At 45.3% G+C, this 23,256-nt stretch overlaps 1 protein-coding gene across 6 annotated transcripts in view; it reads right to left on the bottom strand.

Moving 5' to 3' along the window:
- Clip1 (CAP-Gly domain containing linker protein 1) overlaps positions 1-23,256 on the bottom strand; it is a 77,499-nt gene that overhangs the window by 44,739 nt on the left and 9,504 nt on the right. For 3 of the 6 annotated variants that reach the window (XM_032887163.1, XM_032887167.1, XM_032887162.1), the window contains exons 4-11: positions 22,179-22,401; positions 18,656-18,853; positions 17,977-18,080; positions 16,965-17,025; positions 12,220-12,324; positions 7,269-8,213; positions 996-1,053; positions 543-626 (exon numbers count right to left, since the gene is read on the bottom strand). In XM_032887163.1, the coding sequence (XP_032743054.1) occupies positions 543-626; positions 996-1,053; positions 7,269-8,213; positions 12,220-12,324; positions 16,965-17,025; positions 17,977-18,080; positions 18,656-18,853; positions 22,179-22,401 (1,778 nt within the window). Of the gene's footprint in view, positions 1-542; positions 627-995; positions 1,054-4,120; positions 4,238-7,268; positions 8,214-12,219; positions 12,325-15,546; positions 15,580-16,964; positions 17,026-17,976; positions 18,081-18,655; positions 18,854-22,178; positions 22,402-23,256 lie in introns of all 6 variants that reach the window. The other 3 variants (XM_032887165.1, XM_032887164.1, XM_032887168.1) reach the window with 3 other exon arrangements.

The raw sequence follows: 23,256 nt of genomic DNA, 5'->3' as shown, positions 1-23,256 counted from the left end.
GATGTTGAAGGAAGGAAGGAGTAACATAGTATATGGAACTCTCTGAATTGGTGACATTTAAGAAAAGGCCTGAAGGAAGGATCAGAAGCAAGAAGCAAGTCAAAGGCCCCAGGTAGGCCTGACATGTCCTCTAAAAGCAAGATGGCTAATGGCTGGAGTGCAGTGGATAAGAGCAAGTAGAGACATGGGGTTTGATGGGCTAGGACTTGAGCGTCCATTGAGGGAGATGGGAGTAGGAGAAGTCACGTGATCTGACTCTGGCCAATGTTGAGAAGAACAAAAAGGCTAAGGGAGGAGGTGAGGAGCAAGGGGTCAGCTGCATGTCGGTCTGTGTGAAACGCTGTGTACAGAGAACAGCGGCAGCATGGCAGATGCTGGCCTTTTGTAAAGCAGAGAAAAGAAGAACTGCTCAAGGTTACGTATCTCAAACAGGTATTACACGAGGCAGTGTCTGAGAGGCAGATCTGTTATGGTAACGTAAATGAACTATCTCATCCTAGGCACCCAGTGTAATGGCTAGTTACCAGATGACACGGCCTTACCTGTTAAATTTTCTCTCAGCTTCTCCAGTTCAGAAGACAACATATTAAACTGTTCCTCCTTTTGGTGCAGTTTATTAACAGTATCTATTAGGATAAAGTTAAAAGCTTTATATATATCATTTAATAAGACCACCCAAAACTTGGGTGCCCCTCCTAGGTATCACACTCTTCTCCGACAGTCAAAACCCAATGCTTCTCAATAGCATATGTGTAGATAAGATCATTCTTTCACAGGATTATGCAGATCTTAATATGGATCAAGCCTTAGGTCAAAAGAAGAAGTAACTATTTTTGGAGTTTGAAGTTTCAGGAAACCAACGGAATGCAGTTTTTCTGTGCATTCTACAACTTCCAAAGTTATGACATTAGTCTACCTTACGCACACCCAAAGCCAGCCCCTAGCCCCCCTAAACACACCCTAAAACTTTCTGCTCAAACTTCAGTGAGACGTACCTTGCATACTTGTCTGAGTAGAGACGGCCTCCTCTGAAGCGCTGGCAAACTTTTCTTTCTAAAGGAAAGGAAGCGGATGACACTCATCACACAGAGGTTTCAGGCGATGAAGACTCAGTTACCACAATACTTGGGGTTTGTACTTTGGGCCATTAAGACTAACTTAAAACATGCAGACTTACCGTGCCTTGTACGCATGTGCATACACGAGTGGGGAGTGCATGTGTATGTATGCATGTCTATCTTTAACCAAGTGTACAACCAGACACATACATGTAGGTATATGCATTCACATATATATATTTAAACATAACACGTTTAGAACAAATCTCCCGGTTTTCCTGAGATACATTTTGAAGTAGAATTAACAAGAGATCTGTTTAAAGATCTATTTATTTGACTTTATGTGTACCTGCATGCATGCCTATACACTGTATGTGTGCATATGCAATGCATACACGCTTGGTGCACACACGGGACAATCAGATACACAGAAATGGATGTCAGGTCTCCTGGAACTGGAGTTACCGATGGTTGTGAGGCAGCATATGGGTGCTGTGAACAGAATCCAGGTCCTCTGCAAGTGCAGCCAGTGCTCTTAGCTACTGAGCCCTCTCTCTAGCACCCCAGGAGACTTTTGTGAATGAATATTTCCAACAGAGACTATTCAAGATGAGTACATGAGCCGTAAGCCAGCAAGCCTACAGGGCACCCATCTGTGTCGTTCACAAAGCTAGGCTTCAGTGGCACCTGACCTTCCAAGAACAGGAGAGGAATAATATTGCATTATTTAAAACAGAACAAATAAAAAAAACCTAACTCTTGGAATTTTAGAAGAGAGGGTAGCAAAATATGGTACTCAAGACACTTATTAAAGACTTATTATTACACCAGGCATGATGGCGCACGCCTTTAAACCCAGCACCGGGGAGACAGTGGCAGTTGAATCTCTGAATTGGAGGCCACCTTGACTTCAGAACAAGTTCTAGAACAGTCAGGATTACACGGAGAAACCCTGACTCAAAAAAATAATAGTACCACTTTAAATTACGTGTAGGTGTGCATGTGTGCATGTGCACTTACGTGTGTGCAAGTGCCCTGGAGGCCAGAGGCAGGTGTCAAGTCCTCTGGTACTGGAGTTACGACCGTTGTGAGCTGTGTGCTGGGAACTGAACCTTGGTCTTTTGAAAGAGCTACAACTGCTTTTAACCACTGAGCCATCTCTCCAATCCCATTTCTTCGGTTTTAAAAATTACATTTACTCATTGATGTGTTCGTGCACATGTGTGGGCACATGAGCCAGGTGTGCAGGCAGAGGGCAGGAGACAACTTGTGGGAGTCAGTTCTCTCCCTCCACCATGTGGGTCCTAGGGCTCAAGCTCGGGTCTTCAGGCTGATTCCTGTCTACTGAGTTCCTGTCACCCCTGCACCAGCCTCTGAAACATTTCCTTAAAGAACCCAAGTCATAGAATAGCCGGATGTGATGGCACATGCCTTTAGAGTCGGTACTCGGAGGGTAGAGGCAGGGGGTCTCTGAGTTCAAGGCCAGCCTGGTCTACATAGTAAGTTCCAGGCCAGTTAGAGCTACAAAGAGACACCTTATCTCAAAAAGAAAAAAATGTAAAAACTAATGGTTTTGAGGCCAATTTTTTCTAAAATGTACCTTATATACCACAGCTGTTCAACAAAACCTTTGCAGTGTGGCTACCAAGCACTTAAAATGGACTAAATGGCTAATTTAAATTTACACTGAATTTATGTTGAACAATATAGCTATTTTTAAAAGGAGAAATGTGGGGCTGGAGAGATGATTCAGTAGTCACGAGTGCTAGTGCTTACTGCTTTCTGCAGAGGACCCAAGTTTGGACAACAGCGCCCACAGCAGAAAGCCCCCAGCCACCTGTAACCCCAACTCTAGGATCTGACACCCTTCTGACCTCCACAGGGATGGCGCTCAATGTGCACACGCCACCCATAAACGCACCCATAAACGCACATGCATCCTTTTTTAAGTAGGAATTCGAACTCATGCTGAGGTAGTGGGACTGCTGTGACAACCCAGAGGACACAGCTGAGTGAGTTTCAGATCAGAAACAGCAATGCTGTTTCAAAATGAAACATAGGAAACTGTAGCACAGACGCTCACACAAGAAATACGGCTTCTCCAATGTGAACAGGGAAACCAGTAAGAGGGAGACCTGGAGCAGCTGGGACCACTGATCCTGAGAAGCTACCCAAGTTCTCCAAAGCTTCCGTAGGTACCATGGCAACTGTCCATAATTATTACCCCCCAGTAAGGTCAAACTATGGTGTAGAAGGCAAAGAAAGAGGGAGGAAGGGTAGGAAAAGGTCTTGTTTATTTTGGGGTGTTAGTTGGTTTGGTTCGTTTTTTGTTTTTTGTTTGGTTTGGGTTTTTTTGTTTTTTGTTTGTTTTGGTTGTTTGATTTTTGTTTTTTGTTTTTGTTTGTTTGTTTTTTTGAGACGGTCTCACTATGTACACTGGCTGGTCTGAAGCTTGCTATGTAGACAAGACGGGCCTGGATCTCAGTCTGTCAGCCTCTGCCTCCTGAGGGCTTGGGTAAAGCCTTGTACCATTACACGATTTGGGATTAAGAGAAAACATACAAATGGAAATATAATTTCCTAAGGCCAACTACAACTCAGTGAGTGTTCAGTTCGGTAGGACACCACCTCGCCACTAGAGGGCACTAAAGACCAGGACAGTTGCCGCCCACAGTCACAAAGGTGATGCTGACCAGGGAATGCATAGGAGACAGAACTGGATGTGCCTGCGACCGGGGAGATGCTCCTCTGTGTTTCGTAAAACTAAGCTGCCAGTAACTGCCAGGCACTGCTTCACCGGAGAAAAAGATCTTTTTTTTTTCTGAAAAGGAAAATTAACACCTACCTTTACTGCTAATTTGATTTGATCCAGTTCCCCTGAAGGCATTTATCAGCTGCTAATACACTCAATTTATATCCACATTTTTGAAGAAGTAGAGAAATAGCTGTAGTGGTTTTTGTTTTTTGGGGTTTGGTTTTGTTTTTTAAAATGGAGAAAGTTCCTTTAAACAGGAAAAGGCCAGAAGCACTGAGACTCAGACCCCCATTGGACAGGTACTTACCAAAGTCTGAAGTTCTTTTTCCAAAGTCTCCTTCACTTCATTGGCTTCATTCAAACTGCTCTGCAGACTAGTGAGCATGAGCTCTTTCCCCTGGAGGTCTTTGGCAATGCTATTAGCCTAACACACCGAGTTATATGGTACATAAGTGAATGGAACAAAAAAGAAACAAAAAAGAATGATAAGGAAAAACAAAACATAAAAAAAATGAGAAACACAACAGAACCGTACTGGAAAGAGGTTTTTTTGTTTTGCTGTTCCTTGCTTTGTGCTGTTTTAATTCTAAGACGACAGTGACTTTTCAAACAATCAGCTGTAGGTATGGCTGCCTCATCTTTTTTGAGACAGTTTCTGGATAACCCCTGCCTGTCCTGGAACTCTGTGTAGACCAGCATGGCCTCAAACTCAGTGTGTGCCAACATACCTAGCTAACATGTTACATTGATTTTACTTATGTGTATGTATGCACATTGTGTATGTGCATAAGCTTCCAAAAGAGAGTATGCGATCCCTTGGCACTGAACACCAGGCCTGGATCCTCTTCAAACATAGTAAATGGGCCTCACTGCTGAGCAGCTCTCCAACCTCTAATGGCTTTTCTCTGTGTAGCCCTGGCTGTCCCAGAACTGGCCGTGGAGACCAGGCTGGCCTTGAACTCAGAGGTCTATCTGCCTCTGCCTCCTGAGGGCTGGGACAAAAGGTGTGTGCCACCCCCACCCTGCTCTAATGGTTGTTTTTAAAAAGTTGAAAACTGGGGCTGGAGAGATGGCTCAGCGGTTAAGAGCACTGACTGCTCTTCCAGAGGTCCTGAGTTCAAATCCCAGCAACCACATGATGGCTCACAACCATCTGTAAAGGGATCTGATGCCCTCTTCTGTACTCACATATATGAAATAAGTAAATTTAAAGAAAAAAAAGTCGAAAACTATGCTACCCCTCTCTAGCTAACATTGAATACCATCATAGTCTGAAGAAGAAAGTGCTGGTATTTACTTCCTAAACGAGCAACCTGATCAAGTTCATTTCTGCATTTTAAAATCCTAGCAGCATAGAATAAAAAACAAGGACAAAATCAGCTCAGTGGTAGAGCCTGTTTTTAGCACAGACAGGCCCCCAGGCACATTATAATGGCAGTTTATATTATTCTGTATACTTGTATGCTTAAAATATTTTAACACACGAGTCATTTAAAGATCCAGTGGACAACCACCAGAACTCAGCTTTCGTTAAACCTTTTGTAAAAGGGTGACCCAATGATCAGCCCGATAGTCTATTCTAGCTACCTTGCTTTTTTTACTGGTTTTTATCAGAACCACCTACGATTAGAGAACTATTCCTATAGCTAGTCCATGTTTACATCGCTACTTAGCAGACTTTTGCTGTTTCTCTCTCTTCACCTCTCTCAGCCACCACAACCCTCTCTTTGTTAACAGAACAGCTTCTTCCACAAAAATCATTCGTCACCAATACCAGAACCTCCACTAGTGACAGGGCTGAGGAAGAATAGCTTGAGGAACTGAGGGTGACATTTAACAGGGCTGGATAATAGGAAATGTAGCCAGTGGACTCATTACTTTCCTAATCCTTGACAAATAACACATTTGTCTGGTCTCCCCAACTCCCCAAAACTAAACACATGAAAAGGAACAGCCAGAGGAGTAGAGGCGTATGTCTGTTATAATCCCAGTACGTGGAAGACCAAACTACAAGGACCACTGAGAACTCAAGGCCAGTGTAGGCTACAAAGCCAATCCTAGGCGAACCTGGGCTAACCTGGGCTACAAAGTGAGATCCTGTATTGAACAAACAAACAACTAAGACAAAAACCCACAAGGGACAGGGATACAGTGGTACATGTAATCTCAGCAGGTGAGAGGGAAAGGCAAAAGGACCATAAACAAGGGCAGCTCGGGGGAACTGTTGGGGAACACGGTGAGATCCAGTCTCAGTTTTCATGCCACCGCCCCCAGAAAGCCAAGGTTAGACAGTTTGGTGAGTGAGAATGGCCCCAGCAGGGTCACATACATCTGAACACTAAAGCTCCAGCTGTGAGACTTGGGCAAGGATCAGGAAGTGGCCTTGTTAGAGGTGGCATATGATGGGGGCTAGGTTTTGAGGTTTCAAAGTCTCTCATTCGACCCATGCTTCTGGGTCGGGAGGTAAACTCTCAGCTGCTCTCCAGCGCCATGCACGTCTGCCTATCTGCTGCCATGCTCCTGCCAGGATGATCATGACTCACCCTCTGAACTGTAACCCGCGTCAGCTCTTCCCTCTATAAGCACCTTGGTCACCGTGTCACAAGTGGATGGTTTCTTCATTATGGCATAAAAGTATGGTAACAATGCAAACCACTCTGGGCTCCTGCCCTTACTTTGCTGTGAGCATTACTTAGCGTAGCACGCTGACTTACACGGTGGTTAAAAGCCTCCAGAGGGGTTGGGGATTTAGCTCAGTGGTAGGCGCTTGCCTAGGAAGCGCAAGGCCCTGAGTTCGGTCCCCAGCTCGAAAAAAAGAACCAAAAAAAAAAAAAAAAAAAAAAAAAAAAGCCCTCCAGAGTTCATGTTTTGCTTTTATTATATATAAATAACCGTATAAGCAAGGGAGTGATGTGGGCAGAAAGGGAATAAGCTTAAAATGTGGTTTTTGTTTTGGTTGATTGTTTCTGATCTGTTTGTTTTGACAGGGTCTCTTTATATAGTCCAGGCTAGCCTAGAACTGGACTGGCAAACTTCCTGTCTCACCAGTCTAAGCCCAGCCTGAGCTTGTCTGTCTGTCTGTCTGTCTCTGTCTTGCTCTCCCTCTCTCATTCATTCACCTTAACATCACTGTTTTAGGAAGTTAGCTCTATTTTAAACAGAGAGTATGAGCTTATATAGGAGTTCACATCATGGCCAGGAGACAACGTAGCAGATGATGTTTCCAAACGATAGGAACGAAAATCCAAATGGCCGGTCATGATCTGCTCTGCTCTCCTCAGAAGAAACCATACCTACGGTCCTCAGAAAGTACCCTACTGCACTCGAGTGGGTGCACCGTGCAGTTCACGGTAAATCAGGCATTTTGCAGATGAATGACTTCAACTTAAAGTAACATGCGATGAAAATAACGAATGGAAAAGGGGAAAATAAAGATGGGAAATGTTGATACAAACCTTGCTACTTTCAGCGCTCCTCTCCATCTCTAAGTTTTTAATCTGCTTTTCCGCTCCCTCAAGCTGCTGCCTAAGTGTCTCGATCTCCACTTTACCTTCGGAGCTGGCCTTCCGAAGGGCATCCAGATCCAAGAGCTGTTCTTCCGCAACACTGAGTTGTGACGTGAGATGACCAACGACCTGGGTTTGTTCGCTGTACTTGGCCTGCAGAACCCCTAGCTCCTTTACCTTAAACTCCGCCTCCTGCAGCTTGCTGAGCGTCTCCTCCATCTCCACCAGGTGCTGGTCTTCCACCGTGTCCAGCCGTGCTTTGACGGCCTCCAGGCTGTCCTCCTTCTCTTTGATGATCTTCATCAGCTTGGCCTTCATGGACTCCATCTCTTTAGCATGGGCAGACCGTTCGGAGTCCTGCTTACTCTGTAAACTTTCGATTTCATGCTGGTAATCTAGTCTGAGTCTCTCTATCTGTGTCTTTAACTCAGCAAACTCAGCCGAGTCCGTTCCGATCCCTTTGCTAAAGGACACCTTCAGCTCCTCCATTGCCTGCTGGTGGGACGCGATGGCGGTCTCCAGTTTGGACTTCCACAGAGCGATGACGTCTGAGTTCTCCTTGTTGGCATGGTCAAGCTTGCTCCTCAAGGACTCGTTCTCTTTGGAGAGCTTTTCAGTGGCAGCGTGCAGAGCCTTGATCTCCTTCTGAAACATCTCTTCCCGAGTTCCAAAGTGGTCCTTCAGAGACGTCACCTCGTTCTGGTGGTCAGTATGTGTGACTTCTAGCTTTTCTTGCAAAGCACTGATTTCTTGCAAAAGAGAAAGAGACATATCCACATCTCCAGGAGGTTTACTGGACTCTAGCCTTCTTCGGAGCTCAGCTACTTCCTGTACTCTCAACGCTAGGTCCTTTTCTAGTTCCATTATTCGGGACTTTTCTGATACTGTAGCCACCTAGTGACAGTGGTCATAAGAAACAGAGAGCACTGATGATTTTCCTTATTTACAAAACACCCGGAGTCAAGCAAAGTCAAGCTATCACAAGTAGGGGTTAATGTCTCGCACACGGAGATAACGGCTTAAGCTCGATTCTGGAAGCTCTACTACGTAATTATTATAATCTTCAACAAGCTCCCACAATTCTGAAGTCTCGCATGGATACTGAGTTTACCTCACTCCAACAATCTCTACCTGGACTCTAAGGAGGCTTAAACCGGAAGTACTCATTAACTGATAAGAAGTTAACAGAAACAGTAGTTTCCAAAGTGCTCCACAACCTGCCTGCCTCCTGGAAGCAAGCAAGCGTGCTCCTTTGGTCAGTTTTCCTGCCATGCTGACCCACCCTGCACTCAGTAGCGCTTCAGGGGCTACCCCGCCTGAGGTCGGTGATTAAAACCCACCGTGCATCTGCCCGAGGCCTGTGATTAAAGCCCACCGTGCAGACAGTCACTAGTCACAGGTGGCCGAGCCCTGCATGTGATTCATCTGAAGCAAGACGTGCCGTGAGACACACATCAGGATTTGAAAACTCAGGGAAAAACAGACATAAAGTAGCTTAATGATTTTCATAGTCACTGCATGATAAAATAATGTTTTAGATATAGACTGGGTTCTATATACTATTCAAATTAATTTCACCTGTAACTTAGCGTGTGGGCACCAATCAGGAAGTTAAGACCTCAGCTTATGCGGCTTGCACTCTACTTCTGAGACATAGCAGGTATACAAGGGCTAAAACTTCCCATGTTTCAGTGAGCAGTGCTGTAGACTAAAGCCTCAGCTGGATAATGAAGAATTCACTGGCTCTTTAAGTGACACTAGAGGATCACTTACCTGTGATTAGACATCAGCCTCTCACACAAAGACCCCTTTCTGGCTTTCACAATTGCACCCTGTTTCCCTAACCCAGTGGTTCTCAACATTAGCGCACACAAGTGGAACGCATATCTCAGCTGTGCTCTTGCTACGTCCACACACTTTGACTCCATCTGAGCTCTGGAGTTTTAAAAACTAAATAATCCAGAGTTAGGGGGAAAATACTTTGCCAGCTTGTGCTTTTTCAGACATTTTCTACTGCTACTTTCTAGCCTCTGTTTGGAACAAAAATATATATAGAAGGTGTTATCTTAGGACATAAAAACCTTTGTCTATCCTGGGAAACAGAAGGGAATACAGGTAGTTTTAAAATACCAATGGTCCCAGATGTCAAGACCAGCCTCTTCCTACTGTCAGCCACTGCCCGTGTTGCCCGCATGGGGACAGGAAACACAGGACAGGTGTCTTCTGCTTCCCTTGTCCATCCAGCATGTTATGATGCTCAGTAAAATAAATGTCCAGAAGGAAAGGGGGGGAGACGCCTCAGTCACTGACTGATCTGGACCTGACTGGGGTTGTAGGCTTTATGGCTATATAGATGTTTCAGATTAAACATGTTAATTCATTTATATTTCATCTCTAGGGAGGGGAGGTCCATCAATTTCTTACCTAAAACTAGTATATAAAACAACAATGAACCCTTTTGCCACGAGATTATAGCATAAGTAAATTAAAGCCAACATGTCCGTTCCCGGTCACAATGGAACTGTCAAATTCAGAGAACGCCAAGTCAAAGGCAACAGGGTTGTGGCTCTCTGTGTGGTATTCTGACACTTCTATTTTAAATTTAATTTTCCAACATCTGCCCTCAGTCACAATTCTCCTGCTGGTTTATGGCCATAAAAGTCAGGAGCTGTTTCTTATTCTTGCTTATATTTCGACAGCACCAGGTAAGCTGGGTATAAATTGGATTTACAGGCCGGGGGTGGGGGGAATTCTAAAACACTTCCCAAAAAGGACTGTAGGTGACGTGGGAAGTCAATGGACCACTGGTTATTTTCACACGTGGCGCACCAGGAGAAGACACCGTGTGTTATGGAAGGCTGTGAAGTCTCATTTGAAAACAGGTGTCTTATTATCCAGCACAAAACCAGAAAACTGAATCTGTGCTGACTAAGGCATGGAAGAATAGTTTAGAAGTAAAAAAAAAATGTATTCCCTTATTTCAGTTACACCAAAGGGTCTCTGTCTCATGATCCTTGAATTCCCCAGGTCAAGACTTTGGCACCAAAGTCCACTTACTCATTTCGCCATATCTCTCTCTCTCTCTCTCTCTCTCTCTCTCTCTCTCTCTCTCTCTCTCTGTCTCTCTCTCTGTGTCTCTCTCTCTGTCTCTCTCCTTTCCTTTCTTTCTTTTTCTTACCAAATACATGTTTATTTCTGAGAACAACTGAAACCATTTTCTCCCTTCTCTTTTTGCTTTTTTTTTTTCCCAGACAGAATCTCACTCTGCAGTGAGCCAGGCTCACTATGTGGGCCAGGCTACCCTGAACTTGTGGCAATTCTCCTGTCTCAGCCTCCCAAGTGCTAGGATTACAGGCATGCGCCACTATACCCAGCGTTACTTACTTATGATTTTATGTGCATACACGCTTGTCTGTGCATAGGTCTGTGTGTCTGTATATATGTGCTTATGTGCACAAGGACATATATAAGCCAGATGACAGCCTCAGGTGACTGTCCTTGGGCTCTGTCTACCTGGGTTTTGAAACAGGGTCTCTCGTTAGCGTTACCAAGTAGATGAGACTGACAGCTGGCCAGCAAGCTTCAGGAAACCTGTCCCTGCCCCTGGAGGGCTGGGATTACAGGCATGAACCACCATGCCCACCTTTCTTACATGGGTTCTGAGACCCAACCCCAGGTCCTCAAGCTTGCAAGGCAAATACCTTACTTACTAAATGAGCTATCTCCCTGGCCTTTCTTCTTTATTAGAAAACAAAATTATGATTGAGAAAAGGAAGATTATTCATTTGTCTAAGTTTTTAATATCAATGATTTCACACCAAAAGAAATCTCTACAAATACTACTGATTCAAAAGAAAAGTCAGGGTAACAAATTTGATCTGATAGATACGAAGTAATTTTTGAAAATTTAAAGTTAAGGCCAATCACAGTCAAACATGATTTAACAGGTACCTATATGCATATATGTATTTTTAACACGTGATGATTTCTTTTAGCACAAATCAAAAGATTCTCTCCTACAATAGTTACAAGCACAGACCCTGGAGCCAAATGACCCGAAAGGCGAGTCCAGCTCCACGATTGTCATCAGCCGTGAGACCTTAAGCAAACGCACCACCATCTTTGTGCTTAGTGTCTTTGCTCTGCAGAGGTCTACAGAAAAGGTGAGAATAATACAACCTCCTTCCAAGGGTGCCAGAAAAGCTGAGTATTTACCAAACACTGAGAGTGAGCGCCTGACAACCCTACATAAACAATTAAAACAGGACCGAGGCCCTGGCCCCAAAAGAAAAACATTTGACCTTCCTAACCGCTGAGATTTTAATCTGGGTGTCAGAAAGAAAGGAGATGTAAATTCAGCCATTAAGGGGGGTGGGGTGGAGAAACAGAAAAGAAAAAGATAATAGCGGGTCAAAGTTCTTAAGTCTCATTTAAAAACAAAAAAAACAAAACAAACAAACAAAAAAAAAGAGCTAATGTTTCCACTTCTTTTTCCCAACAGGCCAGGGGCAAAGGCAGGGAAAAGCATAAATTATTTAGAAAACCCAGTAACTAGGAATATGAGAACTGGAGGACAACTGGCTGCTTGTGGAAACTGGAGAAGAACTGTTTTAAAGAACTAACACAGAGAACCTCAAATCCCACTGGAGAGAACCACAGAGTTTATAGGGTTAGGAGGCTTCTGATCTTGATTTCGGATAAGTTTACTTTTGACAAAATGCTTTACACAAAACACCTTCTCATCACTCTATGCTCACGAATACCTGAGCGGTACTGAGACCAAACTCAGGCCGAACCCCTGGGACAAGGCTCAGGCCGACGGCAGGCCTGTCGCCGGTCACCCGACGTGTCCACCATTCACACTTGGGAAGCTGCTTCATGAAATAGTGAAAACCATTACCCTAGTGTCTTCTAACTCCCTCTGGAGTTTGTCAGCTTTGGTCTTTTCAAAGAGCAGGCTCTGTTCAAGCTCCTTAATGCGGGCATGCTCCAGTTTGGTCTGCGTCTGTTAGTAAAGGGAAGAGGAAAAGAACACAACAGTGCCACCATGACATGCCAGCACAAGAGGAGAGAGAGCGGCATGCAGGCCGAGCCACCAGTCCTTTCTGCCATAGGACGAACAGAAAAGGGTAACAGAGAGAGAGGGTGGAGCTGCCAGGGGAGGGAGGGAAGGAGGGTGGGAAGAGGGCATGAGCTAATCTGTTGAGAAAGAAAAACATGGAGACACATGAGGCAGGATGAAGTTTCAGGTGCATGCAGCCAAAGATATGTTATCTCAATAAGTGAAGTTTATCAGCACAGATTAGAATAGTTAACACCCCCCTAACTACCGTCTTCCCTCCCCCACAGTGGCTGCTGGGCATTAACGTGTATGTCACTGACTGGGACTTCACAAGGCTGCTTGACCCCACAGAGATCATCGCTTACACCTATCTAGTGGAGAAGACAGTGCCACAAGTCTCCAAGCACTCAGTAGGTCCTCAGAGCAGACTGCTGGACCTGGCAAACAGTGTGTAATAAAAAAAAGGGCAAAGGAGACATCTTAAGAAGAATCGGGGCTGTACTATAGGTTTTGGCCTATAGTAGCTTAAGCCTAAAATCCCAGTGCTTTGGAGCCTGAGGCAGGAGGATTGCTGTGGGTATTTGGCTAGCCTGCGCTAACAAGGCCTGAGCTATAGGGTAAGACGTTGTGTCAGAAAAGAATTATACATGAATGAGTAAATAAAATAGGCTCCACAAGCCAGCGCCAAGGCGCCCAGCAGGGGCGTCTGCAGCAGTGGGTGATGCTTTCTGGTGAGGTTCTCTACAGCACAGCAAGGCCGCAGAAGCTCTAACTTCCTCCCAACTGGGAGTTTTCAAGGCTTAATTAACTATCTGTTGAGAAGGGGGGAGGATTCGAGATTACAAAGACGGTACTTAGATTACCACCACTGCCTCTCCCTCTGAAAAAGCCCACTAGGGAGAGCAGAGCAAGAGGAAAGTCAAACTCTGCTCTTTACCAGCCCAGAAGGTGAGAAAGGGTAGCAAGGCAATCTCATGCTGAGAGAACTGGTGAGCTCTGCGTGTGAGTGGGACCTGGAAACTGCACTGTTGCTGCGACTTCCTCTCCACAGTCCAGTTACCTGGCTGGGAACCATGGAGGTTCTCTCTGCCTACAGACTCAAGTGTGGCCGAGTCTTGCTTCGCTTGAAATAACTGTGATATGGGTCGAAAGGAACCCCCGCCCCCATCTCTCTTACCCAACTGTCACTGGAACAATTGACTGGCGCTATAAGGGTTAACCTAAGATGTCTATCGGTCTGCATAACTATGGGCAGAAAGGTCGTAACAAAGTGGCACCAAGTAGCATGGAGCCTGAGGAGAAAGCCAAAGCTACAGACAGACGTGTCCTCTGGCACTCGGTGTCTTCAACACATTCAAGGGGTCCCTCCGAGGCACAAAGAACCATCCATCACAGGACATTAAAAAGAAAAACGTTTTTGAGACAGGTCCTGGCTGGCCTGAAACTCTAGGAAGAGCAGGCTGGTCTAGAGCTCAAGGATATCCTCCTGCCTCTGCCTCCTGGAATTGAGGGTGTGCGTCATCGCACTTTCAAAACCTAACAGTCCCCTGCACCCACATGTCCTTACAAGGACTCTCCTTACAAGGAAGTAACTTAATCGGGATCCCCAGCATTGGGGCTACAGCTTCACACTCAAGGAGGCAGAAAAAGATAATGGCCTCCGATTTCTTTGACCGTCAATTAGGCATCCTCTTGGCAAAAGGTCACTCACTATGTGCAGATAAAAAACAGATATCCAGCCAGGCATGAGCCCCAGCAGCCGAGGAAGCAGAGACAGGAAAATCAAGAGGAGGAGGCCAGGCTACATTGCAAGTTCTTGGCCAGCCTAGATGACATAGCCAGAGCCTATCAAAAAAAAAAAAAAAAAAAAAAAAACCAGGACAAGAGAGGTGGATCTTGTTTGCAATTCCAGCACTATGCAGCCTGAGGCAAGAGGATCACCAAAGGTTCAAGGCTAGCCTGGGCTACAGAGACCCTGTCTTTAAAAACAACAAAAAAGAAAACACCCACGTACTGTTCCCTCAGTTCAGACCTCCCAGCTGAGTACAGCCACCCCTTATAGAAGGGGGCGCTCCACGGTGGACTTTCGCCAGTGATTCACCTCCGTGCCACAGCCTGTGGTAAAAGTGTGACACTGAACAGGACAGCCCGTTAAAATCCCTGCTTTCTGAGACTAAGGTGTGGTATCCCGAGAGGAAAGTCCTGGGACAGGGCTTGGAAGGAGAGCAAAGGCCTTGCGAGAAGCGCACAGAGAGGCAGGAGGAGGTTCCATGCACACTGACACTGGAGGCAGCGAAACCTGTTCTGGATGGAGAGAAGAGAGAGACCCAGATCACTGAAGTAGCTTCGCAAAAAGGAACCCCTCATCAAAATGTCAATGTGAGCGCTCTATTTCAGCTCAATAGGTGGTAAGAAGTCAAAGAATTCTTTGTTTCAATTTTGTTCTTTTGAGCCTGTAAATCAAAGCAAAAGGTTTTGGGTCCTCTCCATTGGCAGCAAGGCTGGCAATGTGTACAGGGATCAGTCAGTGCTCGGGAGGCCACTCCGGTATGGTCTGTGAGAAGAGGAGCCAGCACCACACGGTAGCCCTGCTGCTAGGAAAAGCTCCCTCGGTGAGAACCAACTAAAACACCCTGTACATTCAGGGAGGAATTCTGGCCTCTACTGCAGATAGGAGGGGAAATACTGTAGCCATAAACCAAAGTTTGAATTTATCAGTTGCGCTGGCTAGCAGTGGGGGCATGCACAAAGGCAACCGGAAGCAACGAGGCGCAACCGGAAGGCTGGGAAGGCCAGACTACTTGGGAAGTATCTCCCAGCGTTTCCACAGCTCCTCCAATCCTAGGTTTCTACCAAAATTAGAAAACATTATGAAGGAGGTGAAGGAGGCCATGCCCTCAGACAATTTCTTTCCTTTTCAGCAAAGCATCTTTAGAAAGCAAATATTTACCTATCAGTAACAAATGAGTCCGCAGAGCTTAGTCATTACACACAGTTTCTTAAAGATACAAATGCACTTGCTTTGAAAGTCACATGCATAGAAACACTAAGGGAAAAGTCCCAAGGTCAGATTATGCCGTTAGTATTCGAGTGTATCAATAAGCATTTTAATCTGGAATCGATCTGTGTTATGGGAAATATCCACACAGTTAAGGGCCCTCTTACATTCTCGGGGTCTTCAGAGATCTGGCTCTTTTGCTATCAGTAAAAAAATAAAAAAAGTAAACAACAACAAAAGAGGTTCAATTAAAGTTTCAATCGGTGTTAGGGTTTCAATATAACTTTATTTGATTAATCTCTAGTAAGTTTATCAGACAGACTATACTGGTCTATTGCTAATGTAAATATCTTAACTCAGCCTTTCCCAAACCCCGGAGGCGGTAATTCTTATGAATTAGATGATGAGATGGAACTTCTGGTGAGACTTTGGGTGTTTTTAAATGGATGACAACAGTCAACTAAAGGATGTGACTACACACGAAATGAGTGAAGGGGGTTTCTGTTACAGTACTGAGAAGCCATTAAAGTCTAGACCTTATAAAAATCAGAACTCAGAAAATGCTTTCTTTATTGACTATAAAAATAAAACAGACTCCAAAATCCTGATGGTGGCAAAAAAATTATATGCATATTTGTATGTATACCTTCTGCTGGACGTGGTGGCACATGACTGTGATCTCAGCACTTGGGAGGCAAAGGCACATTGCTACCAATCTGAGGCCAGCCTGATTTGCACTAGGCCCGCTAGGGCTCCACAGTGAGGCCATGTCTCTAGCTCCTCCCGAAAGCCGAAAACTGTACTGACAAGTGCAATTTTACTAAAATGCTATGAAGAATCTTATAGAATCTTCAAATTTTGAAAAGTTAATCATTTATTTTTGTCATCTATTTGGCAGTGGCTTAAAAGCAGCAAAATCATTTAATAGCAGTATATAATTCAAAACTAATATGAGTAATTGTTACGAACATAAGAATAAGAAACCTGTTATTATAGGGAAATTGCTGACTTTTAAGTATGACACAGAAGTGGCATAAATTGCTCCTGGTTTTTGCTCTGGTAACTATGTTATTTTCAAAAGCAACTATCTAATTCCTGGTCCCAAAAGAATAAAATAAACTATGAGAACACACTGACTTTTATGGGGTTATAAAGGATTTATTCTGCTCCACTAAAGAACAAAGCTGGGCCACAGCAAAATTCCTTGCTAAGTATGAGTATGTTGAAATGAAGCTCTTTTAAAGTGCTATTTCCAACATCAGAGGGACAAGTCGTCTTCTTAAGACTGCCTTTAGGACACACTGCCAGACTTATGACTTGATTAAATCCAATTCACAGCTTCTAATTTTGAAGCACAAGAAGAGTTACGAGCATTTTAATTTGCCACATGAAAATCACATGTAATCACATGTAATCAAAGACTCAAAGACTAAACCACCACCTCAGTACAACCCAAGTGGGCCACAGCAGGATGCCCGCCATCCTCTTGACTGACTGTTCTGACAAGGATCAGCTGGCCCAGTGTGCCACTCATATTTCTCAATACTGGCATTCATTAAGGTTTTCAAGATATGAAAGGGTTTACCTCAAGATCACCTTTGGTAATTGATTCTTCTTCAACTCGGAACTGAAGGTCCTCAACCTTCCTGTGGGATAAAACCAGGACAAGGCACTAAGGAAAGTACTAAGGACACCTCACCCCACAGCAAAAGCACAGGAGCAGCACCCCGGTGAGGTCAGAGGGCAGCAATGCAAACAAACGCCTTAGACACAGGAAGTAAAGGCATGCGTCTTTAGGGCACGGGTGTAGAAAGGCTGTGCTGTAATTATTTAGAAATTCCAAACCTTTATCTAGGTATCAACTCTAGAAAACATGAAACTCATGAAAACAAAGAAACAAGAAAGCAAACAAAACCTTTTTCCCTTGGGCACATACACCAGAATGGTGTAATATTGGCCTTAAAGGAAGATACTTGATTACCAAAGAAATAGGTTTAAGATTATACGTGTGCAAATTGAATTTTGTGTGTGTATGTGTGTATGTGGGGGGGGGGAAGAGAGAGAGAGAGAGGGAGAAAGACTATATCCTCCTGCATGCTGTAACGTAGGCATATACCACGCCCACAGGTTTGTAGGTTTATTTTGGGATGTGAGAACATCCTATACCCAGTGGTTCTCCATCCAGTGATTATGGACTAATGGTGCAGACCTACATCCAAGAGGGTCATGAGTTCTGAGCCAGTCCAATCCACTTTGTAAGACTGTTTTAAAATAGGAAAACGAAAGGCCTGGGGGCACTGGCTGTGTACGTTCAGTCTCTGGAGGGAGGGAGACAGCTTTCTCAGGGATAAGGTTCTTCATAAAGGCTAAGTAAGTGAAACCAGTCTGAGTAAAGCGAACCTCAGGAGAAGCATTCAGTGACAATAATAACGGTGAATCAAGTCATGTCTACATGATACCAGGCTTCCTGGAAAAGTTGCATCAAAGCACACTCTCTTCACACAGCGGAGCTCAGTTTCTACAGCCATTCCTTTGGCTGATGGCAAACTTCTTGCTAAGACATCACTGAAAAGGGGAAGACCACACTCAAGGATCACCTTTTCTCCTCTTCCAGCTGGTTGAGGAGCTCCACTTTCTCCCTGTCAGCAGCTTCTACCATGGTACGCAGCTGGTCCATCTTGGCCTCCAGTTCCAGGACATGCTAGGGAAGCAAGATGACAGTGAGTAGCCCAGGATACCTCCAAATAGGTATGGCCAAATGAGACCGTGAAGGGTGAACATCAGTCTGGACACAGTCTAATGTTTTCTATCTTGGTAGGTTAGCCCTGACAACTTTCCTGGAAACTAGATGACAAAAAACAAAAACCACAAAAAAACAAAAAAACAAAAACAAAAAAAAATCCCACATCATATAGCAACAGAGGGAGGGCAACAGTAAAACAAGTCTCATCTGTTCCAATACTGAAATGTGTTGGTAATAATCTACAAACAGCACCTGTGATCACTGAGGCCCCAGGCATGAGCAGTTCATACAGACAGACTCAGAGACTACACATAAATTCCAAAAGGCTAGGGTAAAATCGAGAACAACATTTTAGGATAATGGAAACTGGCACCCAGACCACAGCTTTCAACAAGCTCAGAAAAGAAATCGATACTCGTTTCCTATGTTCAAATCCAACTCCCTGGCTCCAAACAATAGGCACTCTTTTTAACCTCCTCACTCGATTTAGAAACCACCACCGTAATAGCCACAAGATCAACACCAGTCTTCACCTGGTCATGCCCATCTCGGGCCAGGGCTAGCTCCTGCTCTATTTCCCCCACGTGGCTGGTAGCCTTGGCCACCTCGGCCCGCTCCAGGTCCCGCTCAGCCAGCAGCTGCTCAATGTGCTGCTGCTTCTCCTTCAGCGCCTCCTGGAGGGCAGTGGTGCCCGAGATCTTGCGGGCGTAGCGGGAAGAGGTTTCAGTCAACTGCAAAGGAAAGTCAGAGAAATCAAGGATGATGCTGCTGCCGGAGAAAGGAGCGAGCAGCGCGTGTGTAGCAGACACCTCCTAGGCAAAGCAAACGTGCTACCCCAGCTTGTGGGTTTGTAAAAACATTAGGACAAGTTCTCAGCAAGAAAGTAAGACCTCACGAAACACATGCGAAGTCAAGGCCATGGCGAAGTTCAGGAGACATTGAGAAGACCAATATGTAGTTTAAACACGGGCACTCTGAGCACAGCTCACAAGGTCTGTAGGAATCGAGATGGTTTTCATGGAACCCAGAACTCCAGAGGCCAAGGCTGGAGACTGCCGGTGTGCCGGAAGCCAGCCTGGCTACCAGGTAAGACCCTGTCTCAGATCAAAACAAAACAAAGCAAAACATCCCAAGGTTCTTTAAACTACTCCAGCTGAGCTACTGTCTTCCGGTGATGACATCTGCCCAACCATTTGATTCTTGGTTTGGAGGCTGAGAGTTTTTAAAGCTCCCAAACCTCACTAGGAAATGAAAGCATCACCCTTGGAGTTGCGTCTTTTCAACTGATGAATAGTTGGATTCTTGTCAAGATCTTTTTCATCTTTCTTTGCAAAGGAAAAATGAGGGCGATATCACGCTGGAATCTGGCCTCTAGGACCTGAATCCCAATCACTAGATAATTATAAGACTTAAGAGGGGAAGTCAGAGTAAGAACAGTCAGTCAGTCGGACAGACAGACAGACAGACACACGCGCACACACACACACACACACGCCCACACACAGAGAGAAGGAAAGGAAATAAGATGGAAAGAAGAAAAAGAGAAACCTATGGTAAGTAGGAAGAAGAGGACAAGGCAACTGTGAGGCAAAAAAGAAGGAGAAGATAGGAGGTGGCAGTGCCAAGGGCTAGGGGACTCTGAGGATGTGTCTTCTTGTCACCTATTAATCTCTTTCGGTTCATCTCCATCTGGACGCTAACAGCCACGTTAAACCCAGGGGAAATGAGCCTGCATAAAGGGCAGCAGGTAACTGGGCAAAGTGAATGGCATTCCTCTCTGCAGGCTCCCACAGGCTCTGTGGCTCCCACAGGCTCTGCAGGCTGAGAGGGAATTTGGACATGACGCCATCCTAGGCAAGCATTTGTCCATGGCCTCGACTTAGCTGCTGGCTCCAGATCAATTCAGCCTTTGCTCCTTCCGCAAACAAAGCTTCGTTTGTCACCCGAGTGCTCTCCGTCAGTCTATCGAGCCCTCATCTCAGGGAGTAGACAGTGAGATCTTCATCAATTAATAATCCAGCAATTTGATGACTATGAGAGCAAAGGAATCCAATCAAACCCACACTGCCTTTTGTGGTTCATTTTGTGGAATTTCTTGAATTATTGAAACATATTGAGAGCAAATCCCATGTCTCTTTTAAACATGAGACCAGTTTCCCCGCTCAATGCACGGTTGAGGTCACCAAATCATGGGCATAGCTATGCCTTGGGGCCCTGGAAGTTCATGGGGACCCTAAAGAATGTGTAAAATCCCAAGGAAGTGCAGAGGTAGCTGTTGCACATGGCAATGACATGTTAGGGGTCTCAGCTACAGCCTCAGCCTGTAATCCACTCCGTTCAACCACTGCAAAGTGGGTATTGGCAGGTGTGAAGACAAAGAACAAATACCATGCACCGATCAGAGCAGCACAGGAAATGAAGGTCCCAGTGACAATTGGGTTTCCAAGGTTCGAGAAGACGCACAGTGCCCAACAGGAGCACATTCCCTAATGGTAAGACACTAAACTTACTGACGAATTCATTTAAAGTACTCACTTTTCTTGGGACCTGGAGACATGGCTCGGTGGCTAAGAGTGCTTGCTGGGAAAGCATGAGGACCTGAATTCTGGTTCCAAGCACTCAGCTAAGACACCAGTGTCCCACAGATGCCAGCTCCAGCGCATCCGACACCCACCCACATGCACAGACACACATAAATGAATATTCAAAAATATTAACTTTCCACTTTCTACTCTCCTTGCACAGGAATACACCTCTCAGGAATGGGTTAAAAGCACGTTATTTTATGTCCCTGTTACACTCTGTCGCTTTTACTAGAAACTACAGCTACCCCACGTAAACACACGGAGAAAAAAAGCTGTGTCACAAGATAAGGAGACTTATCTATTTGACAATCGTCTTCAATATGAGAAATCAGAACTTGTCTGCTAAATGTTTGTAGGGGAGACTGGAGGATGCAGGGAGAGCTTGGTACTCCCCAAGAAATGGACATGATTTACAAGATGAAAGTTACTCAAGGAAAGAGCTCTTCCAGAGCAGACTCGGGTGGAATTGTCCCTAGACCAGCAGAGTAGATGTCCATGTTGGGATGTGCTGCGCCTTTCAGAACAAGGCTTTGATCTTCGCCTCCATTCCATTCGTCATGTGACTTTTTTTCTCCTGAGAGCCATTTTTAATCAAACTGTGGAGGATGCTAACGGAAACAGTCGGAGAGGTGTGTATTTTACCTGGATATAAAAGGAAGACACTGCAGCTGGCTAACACAGGGGCATCACAGCCATGGAGGAGAAACTTCACTGCCCCTCCTCTCTCTTCCTGACTGTGATGCAACAGAAGGTAAATGAGATCAAGGACTGGGAACCCTAGTGCTGGAGTCACCGGCTAAGTAACTGTTGCCTCAAGGTCACCATCCAAGAGCCGAGGCCCCGAATCAGGCGGGCCTAGACTCTTGCTGACACTTCTGACGTAAACAAACGATTCACCGCATGAACAGAGAGAACTGGTGTATGACTCCAGCGACTCCACTCTTCAACTCCAAGTGGGGAAAGGAGAGAGAAAGGACCAGGAGAAAGACAAGAAGAAAGAAGACAAAGCATGGCCCTTCCCAGCTTCTGTGAGTTCCAAAAGGCCCCTCTGAACCCTCTGGGCCACCTAGGGCCACTTCACACGTTAGGGTAGGTTAGTCTACTCTGATGACATAAAGCATGAAGTTCTCTCAAAATACATTGGCCCCTAAAAGTGTTAGAAGTCAAAGAGAAAGAGACCTACATACATGACGAATGGGATCTCCCCAATTTCCCTGTCACTTGGGCCTAAGTAATTTCACAGAATAGTAGTTACACAGACTTCTCAAGAACTGGCATACCATGCATTAAAGCTACTTTGAATAAAAGTGCCACTAAAAAATAATCTTGTTTCAAGACCCACATCCTTGCTTTGCACTTTCCAAACTTCCACAACAAGCTCTGGGCAACACTGAGAACACAGACAAGCGAAGCAGATCCCTGGCTGCAAGCATTTGGTGCCTCAGGAAGTGGGGGGTGAGGGGGGGCTTACTAGTCCTGTCCGGCTGGGCTTGCTGCTCACAGAGGAGGCCACAGAGCTCATGGAGCTGAGGGAGGAGGCAGAAGGGCTTCGCTTCAGGCTGGCGGGCGTGGTGGCCATCACTCGCCTCACAGCAGCGGCTTTGGCTTTGGCTGGGGTGGTAGAAGGGAAGCCAATCTTTGTCACTTTGTGGACGGGAGCGAACAATCCGTACTTGGGTTGACATTGAAAATACCTTTAGAGAACAGTAAGAGGAACAAATGCAACTTAATTACAAAAAGTGACAGCTGTAACCAGACACTCTTCCAACTCAAAATGCCAGAGATTACGTAAGGACCAAAGTCGTCCACCAAGTGATGAGTGTAAGCAGAAGACCCCTCTTAAAGCCACACACACAGGACAAATGAAACAAGGCCCTGACTCCGGCAGAGCCACCAAAGTAGACTAGAAAGGTCGGTCATCTGAGAATACAGAGACGGTGACAGCGTTTCAGTGACAGGAAAGGACAGCGGAGGGGCTGGAGAGGTGGCCCAGTGGTAAAGGCTCGCCTTCACATGGGAGACTCGGTGTTCGGTTTTCGATACACAGGCAAAACAATGAGAGGGCTTGATGGCTTAATCATTGTACTAAGAGATATTTAATCTTTATCTCTGTGAATAACGGCGTTTGGCAGATTAAAATCCATACGTGCTTATATATGACTTATATAGGTCAATGTAAACTAGATCATATCATGATCAATATTCTATATGCCAATATGAAAATGTATCATATTTTAGTGACTCCATACACTAAAATCCAAGCACTTGAACCGTGGAGGGGATTGTGAGCTGGGGAGCAGCCTGAGCTATGTGAGATCAGAGAGAAGAATGGGAAATCCCATGCATCCCTGTCCTATCTGGGTCCCATCTGTACTACAAGGGCGGAGTAGGAGCGCTCTTACAAGAGAGGGGGCTGCTTGGCAGGCAATCCCTCAGCACAGGATGGAATTCTTATCAAACATGAAGACGCGTTTCACATTTCATTTCCTGTCAAAGGCAGTTACCTTCTCTTTGCCCCACCCTGTCCCTGATAAAGCCAGAAGGAAAAT

Source organism: Rattus rattus, chromosome 16 (assembly GCF_011064425.1).
Source record: "Rattus rattus isolate New Zealand chromosome 16, Rrattus_CSIRO_v1, whole genome shotgun sequence".
Classification (NCBI taxonomy): Eukaryota; Metazoa; Chordata; class Mammalia; order Rodentia; family Muridae; genus Rattus; species Rattus rattus.
Note: the sequence above shows the minus strand (reverse complement) of the source record. Positions and strands in the feature narration are given on the sequence as shown.